The 22,888-nt window shown below is 44.5% G+C and overlaps 2 protein-coding genes and 1 pseudogene across 2 annotated transcripts in view; all 3 read right to left on the minus strand.

Moving 5' to 3' along the window:
• Positions 1 to 1,705: 1,705 nt before the first annotated feature.
• LOC136536826 (probable methyltransferase At1g29790) lies at positions 1,706 to 2,567 on the minus strand (annotated as a pseudogene).
• Positions 2,568 to 3,952: 1,385 nt separating this feature from the next.
• LOC136527211 (plastidal glycolate/glycerate translocator 1, chloroplastic-like) lies at positions 3,953 to 6,927 on the minus strand. Its single transcript, XM_066519841.1, has 8 exons — positions 6,409 to 6,927; positions 5,978 to 6,293; positions 5,562 to 5,826; positions 5,358 to 5,473; positions 5,094 to 5,203; positions 4,805 to 4,982; positions 4,463 to 4,592; positions 3,953 to 4,358 (listed from the first exon to the last, which is right to left on the minus strand). The coding sequence occupies exons 1-8, from the start codon at positions 6,772 to 6,774 to the stop codon at positions 4,208 to 4,210; spliced, it is 1,632 nt and encodes a 543-aa protein (XP_066375938.1). The 5' UTR covers positions 6,775 to 6,927; the 3' UTR covers positions 3,953 to 4,207.
• An 8,110-nt stretch (positions 6,928 to 15,037) lies between these two features.
• The window catches only part of LOC136539264 (plastidal glycolate/glycerate translocator 1, chloroplastic-like), a 28,149-nt gene continuing 20,298 nt past the window's right edge, over positions 15,038 to 22,888 (minus strand). The window contains exons 6-10 of the mRNA XM_066531202.1: positions 16,211 to 16,305; positions 15,948 to 16,059; positions 15,659 to 15,836; positions 15,293 to 15,422; positions 15,038 to 15,188 (exon numbers count right to left, since the gene is read on the minus strand). Coding sequence (XP_066387299.1) covers positions 15,038 to 15,188; positions 15,293 to 15,422; positions 15,659 to 15,836; positions 15,948 to 16,059; positions 16,211 to 16,305 — 666 coding nt within the window. The remainder of the gene's footprint in view (positions 15,189 to 15,292; positions 15,423 to 15,658; positions 15,837 to 15,947; positions 16,060 to 16,210; positions 16,306 to 22,888) is intronic.

Below are 22,888 nucleotides of genomic sequence, written 5' to 3' on the forward strand. Positions count from 1 at the left end.
TCCTACGAACTCACCGTGGGCCACAGCAGCACCCACCAGTGACAGGTGCGCCGCCACCCTACTTCATCGGCATATCGACGCCGCTCACAGAAGATCACCACCACCGTCGGCCACAGCCACCATACCACCTTCGCCTCCCCTCCGTCTTGACAAGCACGATGATATTTTGGAGGGAGAGAAATGAAATGAGGGAGAGAAGCCAGGGACCTGAGTGCAAATATACCAGCCCTCATGTGTTGCTCACGTGCGCTGTTGGTGCCTCCAAAGCCAGATCATCGCCACTGTGTACAGCCACGTTGGATTAAAAATAGAAACAAAGGGGTATGGACTATAGATGCATCACTTAAAATGTTTATGGGCCCAAAAACCACTTTCACAGTTGATGGACCTAAGTGAAACATAGCTAAAAGTTAATGGACCAATGATGCATTTAACTCATATAATAATATAAATTTTGCCAATGTATAGCTTGTACATTAGGATGTCCTCGATGGCACGATCAAATCCTCAGCTGAGCTGGAAGCTAAAAACAATAAACACAAGAAAAAAAACTAAAAGCGCAGGTATATGAGATCAAAACTGAGAGAGGATGCCTCCTTTGGGTGCATGTGAGACTAGCGAGCTAGTGTGTTATTCTCCCCCCTCTGTGACCAATAGAAAATCATCTGAGCTAGCGGTTTCACCACCACTGGGGGCACCCTCGGTTCTACTGCTTACATTATTGCACACATATGCATTGCGATAGAAATCTAGGAGTAGGATACTGATGAGGACATCGCCAAGATGGAGTCGAGGACGACTCCAATTTGAGAAGGGGAGGATGATGAGGACATCGCCATGCTGGACACACTTACGTCATGGTCTTCCCCAAGTTGTAATTCGTTCCCAACTCAGCTGCCACGTCGCCCTCGGATTCAGCAGACACGTCGTCACTATTTCGGTCATAACTTTCACATACGACATCGAAACGAGCCGTTCTTGGATGCGTTGGAAAGGGGACGACGACGCCATCGTTTTGGATCTGGTCCCAGCTCCAGAAGGTCCGTGGATCATTCTGTGTGACCACGGCAAGGTGCTGCGTCACCTATTTGGGCCAACTTGGCCATGTATCGTGTCGGGCCTTAAGCCCAAGTTGTGGGCGCCCAACCCCTGATCGTCCCCAACCCTAGGTCGAGTCTTAGACTATAAACACAGCTGCCGCCGCTGCTACACAATTGGGTTTTGTTTAGAGTTTAGTTTTCTATCGAGAAACTGAATCGTTCATTGTAACTGTGGTGACAAATCCTTTTACAGTGATCTAGGGCCCACGTTCTTGATCTCCTCCACTGTGTCGATTAGTCCTTTGGAACCGAGTTCTAGAACCCTCTATTGATATTCGCGTCATTCATATTTGCAATATCAGATTGCGTGTTTTACCTTCTTGCTTGTGCTCTTCGATTCGCTTGCAGGAAAAGCCTTCTTGGCGAGGTCAATCAAGTTGTGCTTGGTTGATAACCAATGGAGCAGTGGTGTAACGGTTGCAGGGTTCGAATCGCGTCTGATTTGAAGCCGGATCGCCAACGTCGAGATCTCCACAAATCGAACTTACCGGCTACCTCTCGGAAGATCGGGCCTGTACTCATCAGATACACAAGCTGAATGCTGCGAGTTTGCAGGCATTGCACTTGCATTGGATAACTTCAAAGAAGATATTCGTTGATGGATGTCATTTCCCCAAATAAACGGTGAGATAGACCTCGTCCTTGCCACTGTTATTGCCGTTGGCGATGCTCTTTATTGGCGGTGACCCACTTGATGGTCTTGTAGCCGAGCTTTCACAGCATGGCGACGTAGACGCCCTCTAGGTCGCTCCTCTGGCACTAGAACTGGTCCACCTAGAACAGCCCGCCTAGGCACAAGACACGGTCGGCATCATACCATAGGAACTCTAGCACCACATCCAGGAACCAATGGTTCACGACATGCCCCGTCCGCACCACGTCCTTGGTCCTGTCTCCTACTGGGAACCATTGCTCCAGCAGCACATGCAGCGGCACCACCTCGCGCGCCATCTTCGCCTCCAAGTAGGTCATGCTAGGTTCAAGGTGTTCGTCAGCACTGTGGCGTTGGCAAGCTTCTTGAGCCGCACCGCCAGCGTGCCCTTGCCACCGATCCCAAACCAAATGGGCCCCATCTAACTCAGCGAGGCTAGCCGCAGTAGTTGCGGCATCATCAGGTCTAAGGGCCCCGCGCATGCGGAGGATTCGTGCGTGCCACGTCGAAGCCCAGCGATGGCGGTAGGCAGGAGAATGATTGACACTTCCCCTCCTTGGGCCATCGGATGACGGCGTTAAGAAGCGAGGAGAAGGGATTGGTAGGCAAGAGTTTGGATGTAGGTGGGGAAGAAGCACCTGCGGCGCGGGAGCGAATGGCATCCATGGAGGAGAAGGGCCTTATCGAGGGAGAGGGTGTCGTCAAGGCAGGGTGCAAAGCCGCATGTAGGACATGTAGCATTGGAGGAGGTCTAGGTGCGCGGAGCACGCGGAGATGATGGGGGCAAGGCGGGAGTAGAGGACCAGTCCTGTCATGACTCATGACTCAATGGTTGTTCCAACTTAAAGTTCTTAAGAAATGCCCCTCGAAGCCTAAGACCCTCACCAAAACCCTCACTGAATTCTAACCCAAGCCTTTAATCCACTTTCTATAGGACAACGACTCAAAATTCACTTATCGACTCTCATGATCTCCTTCAATTAGCCTAAGCCAACCAAAATCAATCTTGGTCAACTCTGTAGTTGACTCAATGAGATTCTCCAAGGTATCACCCAAGAAGCACCTCCCTAACTCTCCAAAGTTTCCTACTAACTCTCTATGTGAAGATCATGGTCCTAACATCAACCTCCTTCCTTCAAATCCAAAATCCCAAAATTAGTGTCATGTCGGATCGTCATGAACACTTAGTCGTCAGAATCAGTTTGGATGAGTTGTCTATCTATCCCTTGCCTTGGACCCACCTGTCAGCTTGAAGTGAATGAAGATTCCCATCTAGTGATCCAGCCCTCCTCCACTCACCCTCCCATTCATTCACTCACTCACGCATGCTCTCTCTCTCTCTCTATCTATCTCAAGTGAAGGAGCAAGAACAAGTGAGAATAAGGAGAGAAAGAAAAGAAGAAAAAGAAGATCAAGGATGAAACCAAACTTCAACATCTCAAGGAGAAGATCATCTCATCTCCATTCTTGGGTGAGCTCAAGAAATCCCCTTCTCATTCTCCTTGGAATCTCCCCTCAAACCCTAACTCTTGATTTCTCCATGCATGGATGGAAGAAGAAGGTTACTAGATGCTCCACCATCTCAAGTGTAAGCTCAAGTCCCTTTCTTGCTCTATCATCTCATGGAATCAAATCTCCTCTCTAATTGAATTTGTGTGGGTTGTACAAGAGATTCTTCATTTTGGTCAAATCCTCTCCCTCACTTGGAAGCAAGAAGGAGCAAGGCCTAACCATAATCTTGGTGACCCAAGGACCACTCAAACCTCAAGAGTTAAGTTGCCATGCCCAAGTTCATGATTTTTCTTCTTTTTCTCAAAGTTGATTCAATCCCTAGTCACTACTTTTATCTCTTGATTAGGAACTCAACCTCTAGCTTGCACAACCCTAACACATCACCTAAGCCTCTTAGATGGTCACAACACATGCTTTGTAAACATCATCCACAACCACTTGACCCATGTTTGCTAGATTTGTTAGTACCTATACTACACACTACACCCACGGTGGCCCCATGTGACTGTCAAGTGTCAACCTCATCTCCAGCAAGTTATCCGTCCACTAGCTAAGTGTGCTTACTCCGCAACTAAAGCTAGAATAATTTTTATCCGACTGCATACCATAATTTGTCTCTGAAAAATGTTGATTTTTATCAAACATACTACTTTATATCTCTTGTTTCTAGGAAGGGAGAAAGACGATATCACAAACTATCAAACAAATAATGGATCCATGTTGCTCTAGTAGTAGTATTTTGTCACAAAAATTGTAGTATTTTAGTTACATCCTGATTACAGAATTATTCACCTTTTTTCAAGCCCCTATAAATAATAGATCCTGACCCAACATGTGGCGCGTTGCTTCTTCATCTTCTGAACATAACTTCTTTTACACGGAGAAAGCGGCTTCTTTTATCTACAGAATTAAATCCTAAAATTCAGATCATCATGAGCTGCTCTTAACCAGCTATGAATATCAAGCTTTGCCTGACTGCTGGGACCGAGCAAATCAGCGAGCCAAAAATTCCCGTGAAACTATAAGAGATGGCGCAGAAAGGGAGTGCTTCAGGTTCCTTGGCTGACAGTGCTGCTGTTCCCAGTCCTTGAGCACTACACCATTAGCCAAGCAAAGACTACATTTAGTCAGGGCCTAATCACGCTCACAAATGAAGAATGACTGAATGACGCAGATCGACATATATCGAGCAAATTACCTGGCAGCTGTCGCTATTCCTCGGGAGATGGGGTCGTTGAGACCAATTTTCTCCATAGCTGCTAGCACAAAATTCGCACCGAGGAGCCCGGTAAGGACAACCACGACAGCAGTTACTGAAGAGTTTACTCCTGAACCACAAGAAACCATGAGCCATCAGTGCCCGTCAGCAAATTACCGCAAAGACGCATAGCTGGAAGATTTAACACTAAGGAATCGAGTCAATCACTACATGTTTAGGTCAAGTAATCGACCGATGGTTAAATTGCCTGTGAATACAAGCTAGAGAACTTATCATGATAACCCAAACAAATTCACAGGAGGATGGACTACCAAGATTTACCTTCAAAGAAAGATACTATGCTCAAAGCCAGCGCCAGAGTAATACACCTTGGCAACATGGATATGGTCAACGATGGCTCTAGCCCAACCAGGCGCCCTATGATAGCAGTCGAGTACAGAGAGAATGTAGCTCCAATGGCAACTGATGTGAAAATCTCTGCTGCGTGCCTCTTTACAATCTGAAATCAGGGCTCAGGAACATGGACAAGTCGACGATCAGATAAAAGGCACTTGCAGCAGAACAGAGCTTAACCGAAACGATGTCACAAGATAACCATGTGCAATAGTACCTTTCTCTGTTTGAATATGGAGAATGCAAATGATATGATCACAGACCCAAGGAAACCCATCAGTATGTCACCGGCTCCAGGATTAGAGGCCGCCTTTGTGAGGTAATCACCTGGACAACCACTTTTTCTGAGAGCACAGTGATATATATCATGTGTATGTTCTATGTTACTCCAGCGCTAATGCTTTCCAGGCAACTCTTCTGAAACTAAAAAAAATTGTGATATAATTGTAGGATTATATATTAGGGTTTATAGCTTATGAACCTAGCACAGCATCAAATCCAGAGCCGGAGAGGTACGCATACGCTGCTGCCGCCAAATCTGCAGAAAGTGCGCAGGAGATGACTGGATGCAACACTTTCTTGACACCAGCGGGTAACCTGAAAATACCCAGATCGTCAGATAAAATTGAACAAACTGTTTGCATACTTTGGATCATATTGATCGAGTTTATATAAGCATATTTACCCAGAACCAACCATGTATCCCAGCACATTAGCAGCAAGCAGGAAAGGAAGGCATGTTTTTGCGGTGGTACCAAGTGCCGTGGGATTGAAATATGCAACACCAAATGATGCGACGAATATAGCAGTCCATGACCAGATTTCCGATGTAGAAAATGGCGACGGCTTGCTCACGGGCTCTGTATCTGGAATAAGCTCTGTATTCACAAGGTTTCTCACAGCTAACACTGCATATCCTGCAACTGTGAGGGTAGCAAACCAGCCACCCACTGAAAAAGCGGGCAAAATTAAAACAGTATTTCCATAAAAAAATCAAAACAGTATATAAAAGTAGCTGTTCCAATTTAATGTTTTGAAATTAAATTCGCTGTGAAGAGAAACAATGACAGAACGAAAAATGTGATCGAGAATAATACATACAAGTGATTGCAAAAATCTTGAATGCTGAAGCCGCTGGGATTTCCGTGATGGCGAGCGGAAACACGACCAGTGTCGGGACGTAGAACACGGGTAGCCACCTCTTGATGAACATTGTGGCAGGCTCAAAGAAGTTCATGAACGCCTTTGCGAGAGGAGGCGCGAATGTGTCGAAGACGACTAGCACAGAGAAGACACAGAACATTCCGAAGAGGGCGCTTGGGAACTTGATGCCTGCGGCGACGAATGCCTTTTTGAGGAACTTGTCGGCGGCGAGCATAATGCCCAGCGACACAACCAGATGTGCCACCCCAAGAATCTGCATACACGCATCGGGTTCAATTCTAGAAGCTAGAGAGGAAAAGATGTGAATTTTAATAAGAGCATTATTATTAGTAAGTATAAAGGAAAAGATGAAAAGAGCGTCTTCTCACGGCGGGCAGCACTCCTGAGGAAGCAGTGGCGTGTCCGGTGCTAGCGGTGGAGTTGGGGACGATCAGGCGGCGGCGAAGGTCGGACGATGATCGGTTAAGCGTGGTGGCGTCATTGTTGGCTGGACCCACGAATCTGGTGTCGCCGGCAGGGATGCGCTTCAGTGCTGCTGTTGGTCGGAGGACCCGGCGCGGAGAGACGGAGGAGGAAGGGGAGCAGCAAGAAGAACGGGGAGTGAGCAGTCTGCATCGGCGGCGTCGAGAAGGAAGCGCACAGGAGCGAGCGGCCGACGTGGCACGGGGAAGGGCGGAGAGCGGGTCGTGGCCGCAACGTAAATTGGTAATCCCAATCATGGCGGTCGCGGCCATGGATTGGAGTTCGTGGGGTGAAGAGGAGGAAGAAGCGGCAGAGTTTGGCTTCCTCTTGCCGACTGATGTGTCGCTCCTCCCTCATCCTGAACAGACGGAGGAGGCTGGGCAAGGTGGTGACGGAGACTCCATTTGTCGGGATGTAATGCGAGCTACTGAACGAGAGCGAGCGATGGAAGTGTGGCTGCAAATTATCGGCATGGCAGCGAGCGAGGATGGGGTTGGGATTGAGAACGTTGGGCTACGAGTGATCGATCACTTGAATCTCTCATCCTCTTCTTCCAACGAATTGAAAGCGACGGCCGGGGTCGGGTTTGTGGCTGTCCACAACCCAGGGCGGACAGCCGGAAACGGACAGAACCGCAGCGGCCAGCTGCGCGTGCTCGTCGTCCGCGCTCGAACTTCGTGGACGTCGCCGGCTGCCATGCGTGGACGGCGACATCGGCCGTGCTACCCAGGGCCCTGCAGCACCCTACGCTCCATGGAGTCGCCGCCGGGGAAGATGAACTCCTCGTCCCCCTCCGCGCCCAACACCCTGAGCTCCCAACCGATGGACACCCGCCGGCACATCGCCTGGCCTGAACAAGGAGCGGGTTGTGGTTGGATATTCGGCGGAGGCAGGTCATAACCATATCGTTGCAGGTTCTTGCGGGGCGATTGTGGGCTTGCGCTCTCGTCCAATGGGCTTCGCGGAACAGCTCACATGACGCCACAAACAAGTTGGAGCTGGTCTGCATCTACCACAAAACATTTTCTCAAAAACAAAACTACCATAAAATATGATTTTGTGGGGGCAGATATGCAGGTTCCATAAAAACCCGTCCCGCCTGCAAACCTAGTACCAACTAAGGCGCTACTGAAATAGCTAAGAACAGGTCCAACACAGGCTACCAAGCGTGTTGGCTTGAGTCTAAAGTAGCAGTACAGCTAGACATAGAAAGCCTAGAACCCCTAGGCTCTCAATGTAGACCACTCCTCCTGCTGCTGCTGAAGGCCATGACATGTCCACTTGATTTTCTTTCTCTCTCGCGTTACTTTTTGACAGATGCACGGGAAGATGTTGTGCAGAGGCTACACACAAGGCCACAACGTGGTCTCCATCACCGCCCCGCAGCTTTTGTAAGCTAAAGCTTTGTTCTCTCTACAAGACAAGACGCTCTATCACCCTATGGGGCTATAGTTTACAATGACATGGAGAACTTATACAGACGTGGACTCTGAGGTAGCACTCCATGCTGGTGGTGCATTGGGGACGCCCTAACCGTGCTGCGCCCCTGGCTGCCATCATCAGTTTCCGACGGTTCTTCCCCCTCCGATTAGGCTGCCCCACCACTCGTCTGACAAGTCCCCTTACCTGTTGCGGTTACGGGCCCTAGGCCATAGGCCCTCTCAGATGAAAGCCAAGCCCTGTAGGGCTCGACCTTGCAGGCCAGGCCACTAGCACAAACGGTGCATGTGCCCCATTTGTTACTAGCAAGTTTCACCGATTCGATCAGTCTAAAAAACACACCGAACCAAGGTTATGATTTCCACTTTTGTTGTTCCATGGGACATATAAAGCCACGAAAACCATTCATGGTATTAGAGATTTTGAAGGTGTGTTTGGTTTGATTATGGAATGTGGGAAAGCTACTAAGTTGGGGGGAAAGATGTAAGTTATTTTATTGGAACATCGGTGAAATTATTGGTCTAAAGAAAATGTCTGCAACACCCTAAAATCTAGAGGCTATTTATTTGTTAACTGATCTTACGGTATACATGAAAATTATCTTTTTGGAAAAAAAATTAATTTTTTAATATATTGCATTCGTATCCATGTAAATAGAAAGTGAGATTAGTATAGAATACACCGTTCACGTAATGATGTCTCCCGTCAACAAAACCATCGCTCTCTCACTAATCAAAGCATCAACTATCCTATTATGAATGATATTTGTGGTATCCTTAGAGCAACTTCAAGAGATTGTCTATATCCTTTCTAATTGTTAGGAATAGAGATTTTGATGAAAAAATGCTCCAACAACTCCTTTATTTGGTTATCCAAATATAGTCATATTCTATTTCAAATTTCTTGCTAGCCAGAGATAGAAAACGAGAATGACACTCTAGAATGCAGACAAGATATAGAAAAACTGTTGGAGAGCGAAAAGATATAGAAAACGATATTTATGCAAATGACTCTCCAAGTGATGATTTAGAGGGTCACTAGTAGAGAAACGACCTTTGATCCCACCTCGAAATTTGGCTTTAGTCCCGGTATTTTTCACGTCCGGAACTAGAGATACCTTTAGTCCCGGTTTGTAGCTCTAACCGGGACTAAAGGTCCCTGCCCAACGGCTACTGCGGCAGACTTTTGCTGCAGGGGACCTTTAGTCCCGGTTGAAGTTACCAACCGGGACTAAAGGTTAACTTTTACTCTCGGTTGGTCCCTCCAACCGAGAGTAAAAGTCTACTCCCGACTGGAGGCTCCGTCCAGGACTAGAAAGGTACCTTTAGTCCCGGTTTCTGTCTCCAACCGGGACTAAAGGTTCCCTCCTATATAGCCCTTGTTCCTCCCCGAGCCCGAGCCACTTTGAGCTCAGTGTTCTTGCTTCATCGCCGGCCTCTCTTCTTCCTCATCACCGGTGTATCACAAGATTTCTTCCATTCCTCCATCGATTCTTCGGTTCTAAAGGTTACCAACTTTATACTCTCATGTTTCATCAGTAGCTTATTTCATTTTGTGGACTAGATATATGTTGTTTTTTTATGGTAGATTTTTTTTATTTGTAAGCCATTTAAGCTCAAAATCACTTTAAAGTTTGCGTATTTGGATGAAGGAAGGTTAAAGTAGTTATTCAAAACTAGTATTGAGTTTTCAATTCTAGCATGCATAGCACACTTCATGGTTTAGAGATATAGAGAATTTTAGAGTTTTTTTAATTTTATTTGTTTATAAAATAAGAAATTTATATTATATTAAAAATGAGTATAGAGAGTAGATGGCAACTGCTTCCGGGTCCTCGGCCTCTCATCGGGTTCCAAAGCGACTGAGGCCGGACCTTCCTCTCATTGCATACGGCAAGTGTGAGGAGAAGATTGTGATGGAGTACCGGGTGAGGAAGGAGTGTCCTAACAAGGGTCGTATCTTCTACAAGTGTCCGGATCGTAATGTGAGTTATTTTGTCACATTTGATGATTATGGTTAATTTATACTTATTTTCATGATGATTGTGATTAAAGTTCTAATTTTTTGTTTTAATTTTAGTGGGATGGCACTGGATGTTCAGGCAGGTACTGGGAGGAAGAGTATATTGAACATGTGCAAAACTCTCTTCCATAGGTGGCTACGGCGGCTGATGAGGCAGTGATCCTGCGGAAGAAGCCCATAGATGTTGAACAAACGCATGATCTGTCTGTTTTAGTTGGGATTGGTCGCGAAATCCTTATGCTGCTAAAGTGCATTTTAGCTTTAGTTTTTTTAGTGGTAATTGGGATTGTCTACATTGTAGCGAGACTTTCACAAATTAATACCTTATGTGGTAGCATGCATGTCGTATAATATCGGAATTCAATATCGAGACAGGCGAACCACTTGGTCCACATGTAAGAAAATTCGTGCAACACTGTGGGTGCCTTGTAAGGGACAGACTTCCGATCAGTGCCCGTGAATGGAAGCAAAAGATCAACGAGCCTCATGTTAGTTTTGTCTCTAATCTTTATAAGAATTTAATTTGGGATGATATCCTTCAACATTTTACGTTGCAAGCGGATGATTATGATGCTATCAACGATGATGAATTGAAGGAACTAGTTCAAAAGTGGGCTATGAAGAAGATGGCCACACAATTCCAGACTTGGAAGAAATCCCTATACATGAAATACGTCAAGAAGAACCTAACGCCCAATTTCAATACTAGCGGCCCACTCGCGAAGTTGAGGCCCTACTAGAATGATTTTGTACAGTACAAGACATCAGAAGAGGGTGAGGAACGGGTGAGAAGGAACCAAGAGAATGTCCGACATAAGGTATACCACCATGGCATGGGATCAGCTGGCTACGCGACTGCCATTCCCAAGTGGGAGAAAATGGAAGCGGATATTCTTGCCAAGGGTATCGCACCGGAATCACTCAATTGGCCCACATGCGCGAAGAATTGGTTTTTCGCTCATGGGGGAAGACTAGACCTAGAGACCGGGAAGCTGGTTCATGGCACAAAACTCAAAAGAGCAACACAAAGATTGTCTTATGCTCTACAAGATAAAGCTATTGGTGCGTTCAGGCCCAATAGAGAGAAGGATGAACTGATGTATGCCCTCGGGACCGCTGAACACAGTGGCCGAACGAGAGGTTTAGGACGGAACATTTCTTGGGAGCATGGTTTCCCTGATGACAGAGATACCTACAGAAGCCGATAGAGAAGGAAGGATGAGGATACAGCGCGGATCAGCAGGTTGGAGGAATTGGTTCATGAGTCACGGGAGGCGTTGGTTCAAGCACAGGAGCGTGAAAAAGACATGCAAGCTAGAATGCATGACGAAATCAGAAAGCAAGTGCAAATAGCAATGAGTGCCCAAAGGCAGGCATCAGATCCAGGAATCAACATTAATATTAGCCCCCTCGATTAGTTGAAAAGCAGTTGCGCTTCCACGGAGTTGCCAAATCAAGATGACGCAATGCTACGTTTCCCCGTGGATGACATTACTGCACCATTTACAACATGTGAGCTACATATTCCAAAAGAGAATGCCACAATCATGGTGGCTCTCAGTGTTTTTTCTCCTCCAGATCCTACCAAGACACCAAGAATTCATGGGGCAATAATACCACCTGGATATGTTAGCGTCTTAGTGGATAGAGTTAACAAAAGTTTTAGTGATCTGCCTCTTGACATTCCAGGAGGTGATGGGGAGAAGACTCTAGGAGAAGCAGAGAAGACATTCATACTATGGCCCAAGCGCTACATCATTATTCCCGGGGTCTCTAGTCCACCACCGTCTCCTCAACTGCCAGACAATAGGTGCGGACAAAAGTGAATGAAACAATTTTTTCACAAATTTTCTATTGACATGCATGATTAATAATAACAATTTCTTATACCTAATTATTCTTTTTTGTAATCACACAGTAGGGCCTCCGCCAACCTAAGTCTAATTATTCAATCTCCAGATCATCATAGTGCTCCGGGCAATGATTATGCAACGCCACCACCGCCGCCACCTCCAAGGAGGTCTCCACCGCCTCCAAGGAGGTCTCCAGCTCCTAAGAGGCCCACCAGCCGGCAAAAAAGAAAGCCTCCTCTAATCCAGTTATTCTCCGAAAACTGTCTTACGAGAAAAGTGAAAAGGAATTAAAGGCTGAAGTACAAAAAGATGTGAAAAGTTTCTTCGAAAATGTAAGAAAGCAACGACAAGCGAAGGAGAACCCGGAGAAATCGTACTTCTACCTAGATCTAGATCTTCTAAGAAAGAAGGTGGAAAAAAAGCAGAAATCTCAAAAGACCCGGCCAAAATCGGACTACGACCGCTCTCTCACCAAGTCATTTGAGGGGGCGTAGAAAAAAACTAGAGCAAGGAAAGGTGTTGCACAACTCGAACAACAATCACAACAATTAGTCCCCCCTCTTGTCATTCGTAATGAATATGGTTCAAACTTAGACTTACCAGACGTCGATTTTGAGGAACTGCTTCGGTTTTACGAGGATACAGGTTTCGACCTTGCACAAGTGCTGGCTGAAGGACCATTTGCTTCGAAAGTGGATCCTTAGAAGAAATTTAAACATGAAAAGAGTCTATACAACCCTGAGGCCTTAGGTGAACTGGGTACGCAAATGTACCTGCTAAACAAGTGGTACATGGCGGCGTGTAAACGGGGAGAGAACTTTGTTTCTGTCAGAATTAGAAACCAACATTACTTCCGTGGCGATGACGTTATATATGTCGAGTTTGGAGAATTACACTAACTATGCCATCTGGACTCTCTCGATAAAAATCTCATTAGCTGCTATTGTCTGTAAGTGTAATTATTTTCTACTATTAAAGTGTATATATATAAATTATATATCCTCACACTATATTTTTATATATGCAGATATGAGATGACAGAACTCAGAAAGAGACAGGATAACGATGTTGGTTTCGTTGATCCAAATGTCGTATTCAAACACCCTGATCCCCCGCCGCCTGGATGAAAAGCTGGACTCGAGAAAAATCTCATGAGGTTCTTAGTGAACCAACAAAACAAGGACATACTATTCCCCTACAACTTCAAGTGAGTGTTAAATAATTAATGTCGATCATATGGACATTTGTTCAATTATTTGCTTACTAGCTAAGCTATCTCCCACATATACATATGTTGACTCTAGTTAATGTCGATCATATTTGTGTATAAAAATATATGCAGCAATCACTGGATATTGATGGTCATCGATATGGCCAATAGTCGGTTGTGTATCTTAGACTCGTTAAGAAAAGAGCAAACAGAGTCCAAGACATGATAGATATTATTCAAGGATAATTTGGTCTCTCTAGCAACTATATATATTCCGATCTCTTAACTGCAACAATTATTAAAGGCCAAATTAATTTTTTATTTTATTGGGCGCAGTGTTTGGAAAAGTTTCATTGAGGAACAATACATGAAACATTGCAAAGCGTCACTAGATGTAATCGCACACAAAGTAAGTACCAGCTACATTTATATATATATAATTCAATTAACACCATGCATGCTTTCAATTCACCGGATTTTTTTTCTCGTAAAAGTGGGTTCGGAGGCAAGAACAGGGGAACAACTACTGCGGATACTATGTTTGCGAGTTCATCATGACGTACTCAAAAAGAACTCATGAAGAGAACCTCAAAGTACGTTATATAAATATATTCATATATTTACAATTTCTTTTATTGCTAATATATATAAGTAATCATGTGACCAACACATATATATATTAATACTTTTCCTTTAACTTTTATTGAAGACTTTATGGTTGAAGGAAAAAGTCATACGACGTGACCAACTAAAAGCAATTCAAGAGACCTTAGCAGGATTTCTTAATGACCAGGTCCTCAACCCCGCCGGCGAGTTCTACAATGACGTCAATAAAACATAGAAGCCAAACCAGATGGAGTGAATTTGTTATCCCAAGGATATGACAGAATATACAATGCAAGCTTTATTTGTAATATATATATATATATATATATATATATATATATATATATATATATATATATATATACATACATATTATATGTCCATAAAATTACATACAATATATATATATGCATGTAATATATACGTTAGTTTCATACTTTAGTTTGTACAAAATGTTCGAACATTATAAACGTGTAGAATATGTATATTATTAGCAGCGTAGAATGCGTATTCGAAAACCAAAACGAATCATTAATTGAAAATAGAAATAAAAAAAGAAAAAAAATAAAACCTTTAGTCCCGGTTGGTAATACCAACCGGGAATAAAGTGACGACCCATGTGGCCAGGCCAGGAGTCCTCTTTAGTCCCAGTTGGTATTACCAACCGGAACTAAAGATGGACATTTAGTCCCGGATTTGTGCTCTGGTTCTAAAACCAGGACTGAAGAGGGTTGAGAACCGAGAGTACAACTCGTTTCTCTACTAGTGGGTGAGCTTTAGAAGGACTCTTGAGATACTCTTACTGTTCACTTTAGGACCTTTATCTCCTGTCTTTTGTGTCACCGCATATGTCACTTATAGTAGGTACTTATGTGCATCAGATCTATTAAACTCCTTATCACGTTGAAGAGTGGCTCGGGATAGGGAAGAAAACAAACAAAACAATATGACTTGACGCTGAGTTGATGACAACATTGGTAGTCTTCATGAAACATTAGACTCCACTGCTGTGGAGGCAGGGTGTCACCTGCTATGGAAAATACATTGTAAGAACGCAGCGGCATTCGTGAAAGCTGCTTAGAATCTATAAATACCCATTTGGTTAGTGGTCATCTTTTTGACAGCAAAAGCAGGTTGCAGAAGTTAAACCAAAACGAACAATCGAGTCATATTTGTGCTGCTTGCTTCACTTTTTGAAATTTGTACTAGAGTTGAGCCTCAATTCTTATGAGCTGATATTTCAAATTTGGTTGTACCTCTTTTCCAGCCGTGACCCAAAAAATGATCAAGATTGAAAATCTAAATGGTCAAGATATTGATCTATGGTTCACGAGGAAATTTTTAGTGGTCATCTTTTTTATCTAAAGAATCAAATCCTCAAATTCAGATCATCAGGAGATGCTCTTAACCAGCTATGAATACCAAGCTTTGCCTCACTGCTGGAACCGAGCAAATCAGCGAGCCAAAAATTCCCGTGAGACCATAAGCAATGGCGCAGAACGGGAGTGCTTCAGGTTCCTTGGCTGATAGTGCTGCTGTCCCCAGTCCATGAGCACTACACCATCAACCAAGCAAGATTACTTTCAGACAGGGCATAATCATGCTCACAAATGAAGAATTACCAAATGATGCAGAACGACATTATATCCAGCAAATTACCTGGAAGCTGTCCCTATTCCTCTGGCGATGGGGTCGTTCAGACCAAGTTTATCCATAGCTGCTTGCACAAAATTCGCTCCAATGAGCCCGGTAAGGACAACCACGGCAGCAGTTAGTGTAGAGTTTACACCTGAACAACAAGAAACCATGAACCATCAGTGCCCCTCGGTAAATTACTGCAAAGACACATAGAGGGAAGATTTAACACTAAGGATTAAGTCAATCACTACATGTTTAGGTCAAGTAATTGACCTATGGTTAACTTGCCTGTCGATACAAGCTAGGGATATCATGATAACCCACTCTCCTCATCTCTACTATAGGAACACAATCAAATTCACAGGAGGATGGTCTGCCAGGATTTACCTTCAAAGAAAGATACTATGCTCAAAGCCAGCGCCACAGTTATACACCTTGGCAATATGGATATGGTTAATGATGGCTCTAGCCCAATCAGGCGCCCTATGACAGCAGTTGAGTACAGAGAGAATGTCGATGCAATGGCAACTGATGTGAAAATCTCTGCTGCGTGCCTCTTTACAAGCTGAAATAAGTGCTCAGGAGCATGGACAAGTTGACGATCAGATAAAAGGCATTAGCAGCGGAACAGAGCTTAATCGAAATGATGTCACAAGATAACCATGTGCAATAGTACCTTTCTCTGTTTGAACATTGAGAATGCAAATGATATGATCACAGACCCGAGGAAACCCATTAGTACGTCACCGGCTCCAGGATTAGAGGGCGCCTTTGTGAGGTAATCACCTGGACAACCACTTTTTTCTGAGAGCACAGTGATATCATGTGTATGTTCTATGTTACTCCAGCGCTAATGCTTTGAAGGCAACTCTTCTGAAACTAAAAAAATTTGTGATATAATTGTAGGACTATATATTAGGGTTTATAGCTTATGAAGCTAGCACAGCAGCAAGTCCAGACCCGGAGAGGTATCCATACGCTACTGCTGCCAAATCTGCAGAAAGTGCGCTGGAGATGATTGGATGTAACACTTTCTTTACCGGACATGCCAGGTATGACCACCTCTAAGTATTGCATTAAGAAGAAGACCTTCTCACGTAGGCCTAGAAAACTCCCGAACTCTTGCCCCACCCTTACACAGGGGCAACCGTCACCCTATGAGAACTACCCCTGAACCCTTGCCCCACACTACTAATTCACGTTCTTTGCCGAGTGCCTGCAAAGGCTAAATTGCACTCGGCAAAGAACACACGGTAAAAAATTGATCGGCAAAGCCCTTTTTGCCGAGTGTCTTTTATCGGGTACTCGGCAAAGGCTTTGCCGAGAGCCCCAGGGGCACTCGGCAAAGAAAAGCGACCGTCATGGCGTCGGACTCGTTGACGGTCGCTTTGCTGAGTGCCAACCCTGCAGGCACTCGGCAAAGATTTTTTATTTTTTTTAAAAAATTCTTTGCCGAGTGCCCTCTATCCAGCCCTTGGCAAAGATGTTTTATTTTTTTTCTAAAAATTCTTTGCCGAGTGCCCCTGGCCAGCGCTCGGCAAAGTTTGAATTTTTTTAAAAAAAATTCTTTGCCGAATGCCCCCTGGCTGGCACTCGGCAAAGTTTGGAATTTTTTTTAAAAAAAAATTCTTTGCCGAGTACCATGGTCATGGCACTCGGCAAAGCTGGAAAAATGGTTTTCCGAGCGCCCATTTTTCCAGCTTTGCCGAGTGCTGTGACCATGGCACTCGGCAACGGGGTCCTTTGCCGAGTGCAACACTCGGCAAAATGCCCCAAAACGATAATTTTTAATTTTTTTACATTCCATCATGATAAATAAATTCATACAAACATATATTACATATATATCTCATACATCACATATATATCTCATCCATCCACACATCCATCCACATATATCACACCCATCACAATATATATCACATATATAATAATAAGTGCTCAAGTCCATCCAAATAAATCCACAAGTCCATCACAAGTCCATCAAAGTCTATAAGTACATCACAAATATATCACAAGTCCATCACCAAGTGAACAATAAATAAAAAAAATACAACGTGCACTCATCTCGGCCACTGCAACTGTGGTGAAGGCCTAGCTCCATCATTCGGAGGTGCATGAGGTGGATTATTCGAACCACCGTCAGATGGAGACTGCACAAAGGAGAAAAGATTGCATGTGAGACAAGATTATTTGGATAGCTAATCTAGAAAGGTAGAGGCCATATAAGCAAAGCACAAGCGAAAGTAAAAAACTTTCATACTCATAGGAGTAGCTGCAGCTGCAGGACGCGGAGGCTGCAGCTGCAGGACGCGGAGGCGGAGGTGGAACCAACAACCCAGCTGCAATAAAAAAGAAAAACAAGACGTAATTAGAAATAAGTGAAAAAATGAATAAAACATAATTACAAAAAACATAGTAATACATGTATTAGACATATATGCAAAAATGAACAAAACATAATTACAAAAACATAGTATTACATGTATTAGAAATAATCTTCATGATTGTGATTAGCTGGATCATAGGTCTCGTCATCACTATCAACATTGTCCAACTCATCAACACTATCCGAATGAGGAATGTTGTCTTCATTGTCATTGCCTAAACGTAATCGCTCAAGCATTTGTATGTCCTTCAGATTTCGCACCTCGTCTCCAGCGTCCTCGTCATCATCCATTTCATTGTCTACTTCCATTCCTATCTCTTCGGTTAAGTCTATGTCAAACCTCTCTTATAGCCCCTCTTCTTGATAGAACTCTCCATCATATGTGTTTGGGTTGAAGTTGTAATCTTCATCGTTTGGGACAGGTAGTTTACTGTGTGGCGATACCTTGTGCACAATAGACCAATCCTTGAGATGCTCGGTGTCTTTGCACGCGTATGACGTATAATAAACCTGGATGACCTGTTGAGCCACAAAGTAGACATCTTTTCCTGGATAGATGGAATCCTGTCAAATCTCGACTAGCCCAAGCTTAGGGGTCCGTCTCATTACTCCAGGATGAAACCAGTGGCATTTGAATATGACAGGAGTAAGAGGTTTGGAACCATAGAATGCTAGTTCGTAGATTTCTTCAATTCTTCCATAATAGTCGAGTCCATCAGTGCCGGGTGTAACAACTCCGCTGTTTGTGGTTTTTCGATTGGGCCGACTCTACTCGTAGCTTGCTGTGTGAAAACAATATCCATTCACATCATAACCGGTAAATCACTTGACCCTAACGGCACAGCCGTTTGCAACCTATCTCAGCTCGTCACTTATAGGCGCATCAGTTTGGGCTTTCTGTTTGAACTAACAAATGAAATCGGGGCTCTCTGGTCCCACACCCTGTGAAAGAAGGGTATCATTTTCTTGCGGGGTAGGTTGCCTTGATCCATGCCAGGATTGACGAAGAAATTCCCTGTACCAACGAGAAACAAGGGGGTTGGATGAAGAAACAAGGACATACGGCGAAATGAAACAAGTTCGTTCAGAACTTACCCAATGAATGGCTACACCTCGACAAGGTTGGTCAACACATGTAGCATGATACTGCACCACTCTTCATTTTTCAATTGCTTAGTGGTCGATGCACTTGTGCTTCTGAGTTGCCCTTGGAAAAGGCTGAGGTTTGATTCATTTTCGCCAGCATTGTAACGAGAGGGTGGATTATAAACGCTAAGAAGGTTCTCAGTGTAGTATTTCTCTGTGAAGTTCGACACCTCCTCTAGAATATATGCTTCTGCAATAGAAGCCTCAATTTTGGCTTTATTTCTACATTTTTTTTGCAAAGAGTCTTCAGACATCTCTTGATTGGGTAGCACCAACGGTCCTGCACAGGCCTCTCCATCCGTGCCTCATATGGGAGGTGCACAATCAAATGCTGCATCGGCAAGAAGCAGCCGGGTGGAAAGATCTTCTCCAACTTACAGAGCTACACGGGTGCCGCTTTTTCCAAGTCATCAATGACAGTCCGAGAGAGCTTCTTGGCACAAAGCTGGCAGAATAAGTAGCTCAACTCTACCAGCACTTGCCAAACATGCTCCAGGACATAGCCTCGAACCATCACCGGAAGAAGCCGCTCAATCCATTGTTGATGCAAAAGTGGATCTGCAAACACAAAGGGCTAATACCCGAATCGATATCCAAAGCGTGCCAGTCGATTTGACCTGCTAATCGACAAGGAAGAAGATACGAACACTTTAGTCCTGACAACAGCGATACGCCCGGAAGTCACGACCAAGAGGTGTTCACGCGGAACTCGAGAATCGCCGAAGGTCGTACTGAAACGATGCAGCTCGCCGAATCAATGAGAACTCGTAAAAAAAAAGGAAAAATATGCAAATTGACGAAGTCGCCGAAAAGTAAGTAGATGCAAATAGGAGTAAAAATTGGTTTTGATATTGATTGATCTTTTTTATTACATTGCCCCTCACTCCATATTTATACCCTGATCTAAAGAGACACAACCGAACACAACTAGGACACCAAGCCCATATCTAAGGAAACGCGTGACTTTTACATGAACCATACTCTAACAAATATAGAAAAGGAAATTAACTCCTATCTATTTCCCTGTCCGCCTCAATTACGATGAAAATCTCGCCATCTTCCTTCCCATCGGCATATCCCCTGTTTCATCGGCAGTAGTCCTCAAGTCTTCCTTCATCGGCATACTTACTGCTGTAACGGCAGTAACCTTCAAGCCTTCCTTCATCGGCATACTTACTGCTGTATCGGCAATAACCTTCAAGCCTTCCTTCATCGGCATCGATAATAACACCTCCAACCTCATCGGCAACGCCCGAGTCCAAATCAACCTTTCCATCGACCATCACCAGCTATCGGCAACCACCTTTACAAGCTGGCTTTCATCGGCTATCAAAGTATTCAATAACTTTCCCCTTGCCGATTAGCCCACTCCGACTATTTTGATACGTGCAAAAAAACGGTGTCAACACATGCCCCCCAATTTCGGAGTATAAAACCATTAATGCTCCGAAATTTACTCCAGATAACACTTGCCTTCGCCCGATTACTGTAACTCATTCTCCAAGCCAAAACTTGATTTGTTATCAAATCCAATCAAATCTAATCTTGATTCACGCACTTCAGTAAATATCGCACAATCGCCAACCACTCTTGCCTTGATTATGGTTAAGATACCGAAACAATAACCCATCGGCAAGATCTTAACATGATAATGCTGCCATTTTCAGAATTAAAATATCCTGTATCGATATCCCTTCCAAGTCATGATTACTTGTCATCAACTCATCTGCACAATCCCCTGATTATCGCGCGAACAGTTACCATATCCATCTGAACCGCCTTGACCTATGTGCGCGCGACATAGAGATAAGTCCAAAATACCCTTATTCCGGGCGGCTTATAAATAGATTTCTCCGGAACCCTCATTTTCTATCTTCAGCCTCCAATCCTTGGCATTCTCTCTCTCCGGCGGCGACTCCGACGACCAACTGCGCGACCTCAACCAACAAGAACCCTTCTCCGGCGCTAACCTCAAGTCTCCGGCTCGTACCTCCACCTTCCTCAAGACAATGGCCATCAACTTCGACGTCCCCGTGGTTCGCTCCACTTCCATTACCTTTTACTTTGATCTTTTTGCAAATTCATTCAGTTGGTGATTTTTTCTTTTCTTCTGTTCTCTGGATTCCATAACCTTAGGAACTGCGCAACAAATTAGTTATCCCAACCGATCAGCCGCACGTCCAATGCCTTGGACCAATGGGCAACCCAGATCCAACCGATCTGATCAATGCGGAGGTTAACAGAATCCCCTTTAGAGCCCAAAATTTCTCTCTGAATTTGTGGAAAGACACATTCCGATCTTGGCCCAAAACCACCAAAGGGTGGAAAGATTGGTACTTGAGGGTTAGTAGGTCGATGCAAGTATACTGGGCAGAACGAAGGTTAGACCAATGCATCAGGCTATCTATTGCCGATATGCAGAAAAATGAATCAATGATAATTGCAGCTGCTTATTTCTGGTCAGACACGACCAACACTTTTATGTTTGGACATGGCCCAGCAACTCCTACCCTTGCCGATATCCACATGCTTACTGGCTTGGACATCTCAACTGCCGATGAAGGCTCCATCTATGGTAGAAAGTCTGAATATAGGGTGAATACCCGCAACATCGGCGGTTGGACAGGATATATTCAAGAATACCAGAAGACCGGGACACTTAACCAGAGGGAACATGCCACATTCCTGAATATGTGGTTAGAAAAATTTATCTTCTGTGGTCGATCAGTAGGACCAACCAACGCCTTCCTTCCTGCAGCTGAACTTTTGGCTAATGGCGTAAGGTTTCCTCTTGGCCGATACCTTCTGAGCTCCACTTATCATCTTCTTCATCAAGTGTCTCAGAAACTCTTGCTTGGTGAACCCATCGGCAACCTGGGAGGCCCGTGGTGGTTTATCAACATGTGGCTGAATGCCCATATGCACAAACGTTTGCAATGGGACTTTTTTGCTCAACAATTCCCACGAGAAATTGCTGAAGACTATGTGCTCGGGGATGATGAATCGGCAACACGCTCACCCCTCAATTTTGGTGAAGCCATAATTGTCCTTCCTGGAACAGAAGCCAACGAAGATCAAATCGGCAGATTCTTTCAAAGCTTCTACAATGGTCTCTCTCGTGATCATAGGGCCTGGGTGCCTTATATTGACGAAGAAAACAGATTCCCCCTTCTTTTCAACTTTGCCGATGACACTCTGAATCAAGATAATGAGCTCATGATGGCTATCATCACTCCCAGGGCAATTCCAGTAAACACATTCGGCAGCGGGAAAAACACCAACATTACGTATGAATTTTAAAACCCATCGGCAGTATCCCGCCAATTGGCCTTTGGGCAACTGCCCATCAAACTCTGCTTTGCCGATGTGATCAAACCCAGGGAAACAATCACCTGCGGAACAGATTGGAATAAGGTAGTACAACTCTCTCCCGATGCCGATACTACAGATGTTGATATATCCACCTGGACACCAGTATCTTTCATCACCGAGTCATATAAGCAATGGTGGCGAGAGTGGAAAGAACAACTGTTCGCAACTTCTGCTCACACATATCGGCACATGATCGACCCTGAATATGCCATCCCTGACGACGCGGTAAGTTTCTTTTAACTCCCTTCTGCTTTTCCCTTCATATATCAGTAACTGACTCTCTTGTAACAGGTTAACAACCCAGCACCATCGGTGAGCAAAAGTGGGAAACCCTTCAATCTCCGGCCTGTTTCCCCAACATCGCCGATCGGCTACAACGCTCCCACCTTAGCCGCTTTGACCCACCAGAAGATTCGTACCAAGACCATCACTTCCAAGTCCAAATTGGCTACATCCAGGGCTACTCCATCGGCTGCTGCTACAACCTTGGTCAAAGCATTTAAGGTAACAATCTTGTTTATTTTTACTTATGCCGATCACAAACTATATTAACCTTAATCATCAGGGGGTAAGAGCTGCTACTGGATCATCATCGGCAATTCCGCCGATATCAAGCACCACTTCTTTCGATGAACCTTCAGAGGTAGCTTCTTGACTTTACATTTTATCGGTTAAATATCATCTCTTACACTTGTTTTGCAGCAACAATT

The sequence above is a fragment of the Miscanthus floridulus genome, chromosome 2 (genome assembly GCF_019320115.1).
Source record: "Miscanthus floridulus cultivar M001 chromosome 2, ASM1932011v1, whole genome shotgun sequence".
Taxonomy (NCBI): domain Eukaryota; kingdom Viridiplantae; phylum Streptophyta; class Magnoliopsida; order Poales; family Poaceae; genus Miscanthus; species Miscanthus floridulus.